The sequence below is a fragment of the Cebus imitator genome, unplaced genomic scaffold (genome assembly GCF_001604975.1).
Source record: "Cebus imitator isolate Cc_AM_T3 unplaced genomic scaffold, Cebus_imitator-1.0 Scaffold58, whole genome shotgun sequence".
Classification (NCBI taxonomy): Eukaryota; Metazoa; Chordata; class Mammalia; order Primates; family Cebidae; genus Cebus; species Cebus imitator.
This window is the reverse complement of record NW_016107373.1, coordinates 4,046,232-4,054,429: the sequence shown is the minus strand read 5'-3', so window position 1 is coordinate 4,054,429 and position 8,198 is coordinate 4,046,232. Positions and strand designations below refer to the sequence as shown.

At 38.6% G+C, this 8,198-nt stretch overlaps 1 protein-coding gene across 1 annotated transcript in view; it reads left to right on the top strand.

Moving 5' to 3' along the window:
* Window positions 1-8,198, top strand: part of HSD17B12 (hydroxysteroid 17-beta dehydrogenase 12) — a 164,240-nt gene that overhangs the window by 58,512 nt on the left and 97,530 nt on the right. The window contains exon 3 of the mRNA XM_017529408.2: window positions 636-711. Coding sequence (XP_017384897.1) covers window positions 636-711 — 76 coding nt within the window. The remainder of the gene's footprint in view (window positions 1-635; window positions 712-8,198) is intronic.

The window sequence follows — 8,198 nt, the reverse complement described above, 5'->3', positions numbered from 1 at the left end:
ACAAGGTCTTGCTCTGTTGCAAGCTGAAGTGTAGTGGTGCAGTCATGGCTCGGTGTAGTCTAGACTTCCTGGGCTCAGGTGATCCTCTCACCTCAGCCTCCTGAGTAGCTGGAGCTATAGGTGTGTGCCACCACACCCAGATAATTTACCAAAAAAAATAATTTTTTTTTAAATTGTTTGTAGAGACAGGATTTTACAATGTTGCCCAGGATGGTTTTGGGCTCCTGGGCTTAAGCAGTTATCCGGCTTCAGCCTCCTAAAATGCCGGGATTACAGGCGTGAACCACTGTGCTTGGCACAAAAACTTTTTTAAAGCTAATTTTTAAATTATAGAAGTAGTAGACAATGATTTTAAAAACCCAAATGGTATAAATGGTATAAAATGAAAAAGTAAAAGTCTCCCTCTTTCTAAAACCCTTTGACATTTAAATATTAGCTTGATTTAGAAAGATAACTTTTTGGGAATTTTTTTGGTAAAATCTTCATTTTGGATTGTGTATTCATTGCACTTGGGTTTATATGTGTTTTATTGTTAACTATCATCTGGACAGGTTTTCTTAAAAAGGGGGTTATAGCTCATGAATGTTTTTCAGTGGCATGTACAGGTGTGATTCAGATCTCCTTTGCTGTTTCAGTTAGCAAAGCGTGGAATGAAGGTTGTCCTTATCAGCAGATCACAGGATAAACTTGACCAGGTTTCCAGTGAAATAAGTAAGTCCTCACATCAAACAAAAGCAACACATAGCTAATTAATGTTTTCAAGCAGTTCTTTGGTACTGATATAGTTATTTATAGTTCAGGAAACTTCTTTTTCAAGGAGAGATATCATGAATGACAGCATGAAAAAGCATGGGATGCTTTAAAGATGGATAATCAATTTTAGGCTCGGCGCGGTGGCTCACGCCTGTAATCCCAGCACTTTGGGAGACTGAGGCAGGTGGATCACCTGAGGTCAAGAGTTTGAGACTGGCCTGACCAACATAGTGAAACCCTGTCTCTATTAAAAATACAAAAAAATTAGCTGGGCGTCATGGTGGGCTCTGTAATCCCAGCTACTCAGGAGTCTGAGGCAGGAGAATCTCTTGAACCTGGGAGGCAGAGGTTGTGGTAAGCCGAGATTGTGCTGCTGCACTCTAGCCTGGGCCACAGAGGGAGACTCCGTTTTAGAAAACAAACAAAAGTATTTTTACATTGTTTTAGGATAATTGTAATTTGCTTAAAATGTCTTTTACTGATTTGTTTTGTTTCTCTTGCCAGGAGTCAAATTCTCTGATTATTTTATCATATTCTGCTGAAACATCTAAATTTGTTTGCTGTGGCTTCATTTCAGTATTCCTGAATGCTTTTTACTCTTTTCATCTCAGTGTTTCTAAATGTATAACACATATGTTTTAGGAAAAATAGAAAAGATAGCAATATCCATGTGATGGGAAGTTTTTTAAACTTCCTTCTTAGGCAACTATGCTTGAGACCTGAATTACAATATGGCAAAGACTCAGCTAACTTCTGCTAAATGAACCAGATGAATAAACCAATACTGTTCATTTGTTTGGTAAAACATACTAACTGATGTCCCCAGTTTGCTGACCATTTGTGGCCAGGAAGCCTCTTCATATAATGCTCATATAATTTTTATCCTTACAAATCAAATTGTTTACTTATAAAGAATCAGTTGTGTTTATTTTCAAACTTACGTTGAGTAATTTTTTACTAAATATTCTGTAAAATGATAAACTGTTAGTGTAAAATCTAGAGTTGTTTCTATAAAAACTAAGTTGAATGCTCTGAAAAACAGTGACTAAAATTACTTCTTTGAAAAAGCAGGGTGTCTCATGCCTGTAATCCCAGCACTTTGGAAGGCTGAGGCGGGTGGATCACGAGGTCAAGGGATTGAGACTATACTGGCCAAAATGGTGAAACCCATCTCCCCTAAAAATATAAAAATTAGCTGGGTGTGGTGGCACGTGTCTGTAGTCCTGGTTACTCAGGATGCTGAGGCAGGAGAATTCTTGAACCCGGGAGGCAGAGGTTGCAGTGAGCCGAGATTGAGCCTTTGCACTCCAGCCTGGTGACAGAGCAAGATTCCATCTCAAGAAAAAACAAAAAACAACCACAATAAAACATTGGCCATCAAATTAGTGTTGAACAAAGACAAATGTAAAATATTGGAAGAGCTAAAAAAAAGTAAGAAACCTGCTCCCCTGATTGTTTCATATGTGTTGAAGTTTGTTCTGTACTCTATTAGAACTGAAACAGTTATAAATGATAGAATATGGTGTGATGCATGCAAGAAAAACTGGAATTCCAGTCTGCACATCTAGTCTCAAAGACAAGGTCTTGGCCCTACAAAGAGGATGGTGAATGAATTACATTTATACATGGTTTAAGTGAAAATAAAATGATTACAATGTGTATTTATCTCTGTGAGTCCTTGTTTTAACTAACTTCTCAACTAACAGATTGTCCTAATTCTTTCAGTGAGAATTGATGAGAGAGGATTTCTTCTATATTTTGTTACTAATATTACCACCTACTGCTAACATTTATATGATGCTTTATTATTTATTCATTCTCTCACATATATTCATGTATTATCTCCTTTGATTCTTCCAACATACTTTTAAGGTGTATGTTTTTGTTACTATTTCTCTTCAGACCATAGCTGGTCCTATTGGACAGATTATATATAGCTTCCCTTCATCTTTAGATAAAAAGCGGAGTGTATTAGTCTGTTTTTCACACTACTGATAAAGACATATATGGGACTGGGGAATTTGTAAAGAAAAAGAGGGTTAATAGACTCACATGGCTGGGGAGGCCTCACAATTATGGCAGAAGGCAAAAAGCACATCTTACACCGCAGCAGGCAAGAGAAAGAATGAGAACCATGCGAAAAGGGTTTCCCCTATAAAACCATCAGATCTCATGAGACTTATTCACTAAGCCGAGAACAGCATGGGGGTTACTGCCCCCATGATTCAATGATCTCTTACCATAACACGTGGGAATTATGGGAGATACAATTAAAAATGAGATTTGGATGGGGGCACAGGCAAACCATATCACAGAGCCTTATTGGAGATTCCCAATACTAAGTATGTTATATCTTTTTTTTTTTTTAAACTATTTTAACCTTGCTGAGAGTACAGATCTTTACAAATCTGAGCATGTCATATATAGATATACAATATATCATTGGCATTTGAGGATTTTAACATTCAAGATTTCAGCTATGTAAATGTAACCCCAAAGGGCCAAGAGATACAGTATTTTACAATTTTCTGAGGTCTGAATCTGAATTAAGCCATGACACGAATGAGCCTGAAGTAGTTACTCAGATAGTAGGTGAATTTAACATACTGCTTGGATCTCAGTATTGTTTCATTCTTAGCTTCTTGTAGTCTTGTATATAATAACTCTTTTATATATATATATTTTGTGGCACTTTAGGTTCTGGGGTACATGTGCAGAACCTTCAGGATTATTGCATTGGTACATACAAGGCAATGTGGTTTGCTGCCTCATTTCCCCCATCACCTGTATCTGGCATTTCTCCTCATGTTATCCCTCCCCAACCTCCCTAACCCCTCCTATCCCTCCCCTACTCCCCCACAACAGACCCCAGTGTGTGATGCTCCCCTCCCTGTGTCCATGTGTTCTCATTATTCAGCACCCACCTATGAGTAAGAACATGCAGTGTTTGATTTTCTGTTCTTGTGTCAGTTTGCTGAGAATGATGGTTTCCAGATTCATCCATGTCTCTCACAAACTCACTGTTTTTTATGGTTGTATAGTATTCCATGGTGTATATGTGCCACATTTTCCTTGTCCAGTCTATCATCGATGGGCATTTGGGTTGGTTCCAGATCTCTGCTATTGTAAACAGTGCTGCAATGAACATATGTGTGCATGTGTCTTTATAATAGAATGATTTATAATCCTTTGGATATATACCCAGTAATGGGATTGCTGGGTCAAATGGAATTTCTGTTTCTGGTCCTTGAGGAATCACCACATTGTCTTCCACAATGGTTGAGCTAATTTACACTCCCAACAACAGTGTAAAAGTGTTCCTATTTCCCCACATCCTCTCCAGCATCTGTTGTCTCCAGATTTTTTAATAATCACATTCTAACTGGCGTGAGATGGTATCTCAATGTGGTTTTGATTTGCATTTCTCTAATGACCAGTGATGATGAGCATTTTTTTCATATGTTTTTTGGCCTCATAAATGTCTTCTTTTGAAAAGTGTCTGTTCATAGCCTTCACCCACTTTTGAATGGGTTTGATTTGCTTTTTTTTTGTAGATCTGTTTTAGTTCTTTGTAGATTCTGGATATTAGCCCTTTGTCAGATGGGTAGATTGCAAAAATTTTTTCCCATTCTGTTGGTTGCCGGTTCACTCTAATGATTGTTTCTTTTGCTGTACAGAAGCTTTGGAGTTTAATTAGATCCCATTTGTCTATTTTGGCTTTTGTTACCAATGCTTTTGGTGTTTTAGTCATGAAGTCCTGGCCTACGCCTATGTCCTGAATGGTTTTGCCTAGGTTTTCTTCTAGGGTTTTTTATGGTGTTAGGTCTTAGTGTAAGTCTCTAATCCATCTGGAGTTAATTTTAGTGTAAGGTGTCAGGAAGGGGTCCAGTTTCTGCTTTTTGCACATGGCTAGCCAGTTTTCCCAACACCATTTATCAAACAGGGAATTCCTTCCCTATTGCTTGTTTTTGTCAGTTTTGTCAAAGATCAGATGGTTGGAGATGTGTGGCGTTGCCCCCGAGGCCTCTGTTCTGTTCCATTGGTTGATATGTCTGTTTTGTTACAGTACCATACTGTTTTAATTACTGTAGCCTTGTAGTATAGTTTGAAGTCAGTTAGCATGATGCCTCCAGCTTTGTTCTTTTTGCTTAGAATCGTCTTGGCTATGAAGGCTTTCTTTTGGTTCCATATGAAGTTTAAAGTGTTTTTTTCCAGTTCTGTGAAGAGGATCATAGGTAGCTTGATGGGGATAGCAGTGAATCTATTAATTACTTTGGGCAGTATGGCCATTTCCATGATATCGATTCTTCCTAACCATGAGCATGGAATGTTTCTCTATCTGTTTGTGTCCTCTCTTATTTCCTTGAGCAGTGGTTTGTAGTTCTCCTTGAAGAGGTCCTTTACATCCTTTGATAGCTGTATTCTTAGGTATTTGATTCTCTCTGTAGCAATTGTGAATGGCAGTTTGTTCTTGATTTTGCTCTCTGTAAGTCTGTTATTGGTGTATAGGAATGCTTGTGATTTCTGCACATTGATTCTTGTATCCTGAGAATTTGCTGAAGTTGCCTATCAGTTTTAGGGGATTTTGGGCTGAGACAGTGGGGTCTTCTAAATATACAATCATGTTGTCCTCAAATAGAGACACTTTGACTTCCTCCTTTCCTAATTGAATATCCTTTATTTCTTTTTCTTCCCTGATTGCTCTGGTTAGAACTTCCAATACTATATTGAATAGGAGTGGTGAGAGAGGGCATCCTTGTCTAGTGCCAGATTTCAAAGGGAATGCTTTCAGTTTTTGCCCATTCAGTATGATATTGGCTGTGGGTTTGTCGTAAATAGCTTTTATTATTTTGAGATATGTTCCGTCGATACCTAGTTTATTGAGAGTTTTTAGCATAAAGGGCTGTTGAATTTTGTCGAAGGCCTTCTCTGCATCTATTGAGATGATCATGTGGTTTTTGTCTTTGGTTCTGTTTATGTGGTGGATTACATTTATAGACTTGCGTATGTTGAAGCAGCCTTGCATCCCCAGGATGAAGCCTACTTGATTGTGATGAATAAGCTTTTTGATGTGCTGTTGCAGTTGGTTTGCCAGTATTTTATTGAAGATTTTTGCATCTGTGTTCATCATGGATATTGGCCTGAAGCTTTCTTTTTTTTTGTTGAGTCTCTGCCGGGTTTTGGTATCAGGATGATGTTGGTCTATAAAATGACTTGGGAAGGATTCCCTGTTTTTGAATTGTTTGGAATAGTATCAGAGGGAGTGGTACCAGCTCCTCTTTGTACGTCTGGTAGAATTTGGCTGTGAACCCATCTGGACCTGGGCTTTTTTTGGTTGGTAGGCTACTAATTGCTGCCTCAACTTCAGCCATTGTTATTGGTCTATTCAGGGTTTTGACTTCTTCCTAGTTTAGCCTTGGGAGGGTGCAGGTGTCCAGGAATTTATCCATTTCCTCCAGGTTTACTGGTTTATGTGCATAGAGTTGTTTGTAGTAATCTCTGATAGTAGTTTATATTTCTGTTGAATCGGTGGCGATATCCCCTTTATTGTTTTTTGTTGCATCTATTTGATTCTTCTCTCTTTTCTTTTTTATTAATCTGGCTAGCAGTCTGTCTATTTTGTTGATCTTTTCAAAAAACCAGCTCCTGGATTTTATTGATTTTTTTGAAGGGTTTTTTGAGTCTCTATCTTCTTCAGTTCTGCTTTGATCTTAGTTATTTCTTGTCTTCTGCTAGGTTTTGAGTTTTTTTGATCTTGCTCCTCTAGCTCTTTGAATTTTGATGATAGGGTGTTGATTTTAGATCTTTTTTTGCTTCTCATATGGGCCTTTATTGCTGTAAATTTTCCTCTAGACATTGCTTTAAATGTGTCCCAGAGATTCTGGTACATTGTGTCTTCATTCTCATCGGTTTCAAAGAACATCTTTATTTCTTCCTTCATTTCGTTGTTTATCCAGTCAACATTCAAGAGCCAGTTGTTCAGTTTCCATCAAGTTGTGTGGTTCTGAGTTAGTTTCTTAATCCTGAGTTCTAATTTGATTAAACTGTGGTCTGAGAGACTGTTATGATTTCTTTTTTCTTGCGTTTGCTGAGGAGTGATTTACTTCCAGTTATGCAGTCAGTTTTAGAGTAGGTGTGATGTGGTGCTGAGAATAATATATATTCTGTGGATTTGGGTTGGAGAGTTCTGTAGATGTCTATTAGGTTTGCTTGTTCCAGGTCTGAGTTCAAGTCCTCGATAGCCTTGTTAATTTTCTGTCTCATTGATCTGTCTAATATTGAGAGTGGAGTGTTAAAGTCTCCCACTATTAGTGTGTGGGAGTCTAAGTCTCTTTGTAGGTTGTTAAGAACTTGCTTTATGTATCTGGGTGCTCCTGTATTGGGTGCGTATATATTTAGGATCATTAGCTCTTCTTGTTGCATCGATCCTTTTAACATTATGTAATGCCCTTCTTTGTCTCTTTTGATCTTTGTTGGTTTAAAGTCTATTTTATCAGAGACTAGGATTGCAACTCCTGCTTTCTTTTTGCTCTCCATTTGCTTAGTAGATCTTCCTCCACCCTTTAATTTTAAGCCTATGTGTGTCCTTCCATGTGAGATGGGTTTCCTGGAAACTGCACACTGACGGGTTTTGACTTTTTATCCAATTGCCAGTTCGTGTCTTTTTTTTGAAACAGAGTTTCGCTTTTGTTACCCAGGCTGGAGTGCAATGGCGTGATCTCGGCTCACCGCAACCTCCGCCTCCTGGTTTCAGGCAATTCTCCTGCCTCAGCCTCCTGAGTAGCTGGGATTACAGGCACATGCCACCATGCCCAGTTAATTTTTTGTAGTTTTAGTAGAGACGGGGTTTCACCGTGTTGACCTGGATGGTCTCGATCTCTTGACCTCGTGATCCACCTGCCTCGGCCTCCCAAAGTGCTGGGATTACAGGCATGAGCAGTTCGTGTCTTTTTATTGGGGCATTTAGCCCATTTACATTTAAGGTTAATATTGTAAGTTACGTGTGAATTTTATCCTGCCATTTTGATGCTAGCTGGTTGTTTTGCCCATTAGTTGACACAGTTACTTCATTGTGTCAATGCTCTTTACCATTTGGTACGTTTTTGAAGTGGCTGGTACTAGTTCCTTCCTATGTTTAGTTACCATTTGGTACATTTTTGTAGTGGCTGGTACTGGTTGTTCCTTTCCATGTTTAGTACTTCCTTCAGGAGTTCTTGTAAGGCAGGTCTTCTAGTGACGAAATCTCTCAGCAATTGCTTGTCCATAAAGGATTTTATTTCTCCTTCACTTGTGAAGCTTAGTTTGGCCAGATTTGAAATTCAGGGTTGAAAGTTCTTCTTCTTAAGCCGAAACCCTGAACAGACCCATAACAAGGTCTGAAGTTGAGGCAGCAATTAAGAGCTTACCACCCAAAAAAAGCCCAGGTCCAGATGGGTTCACAGCTG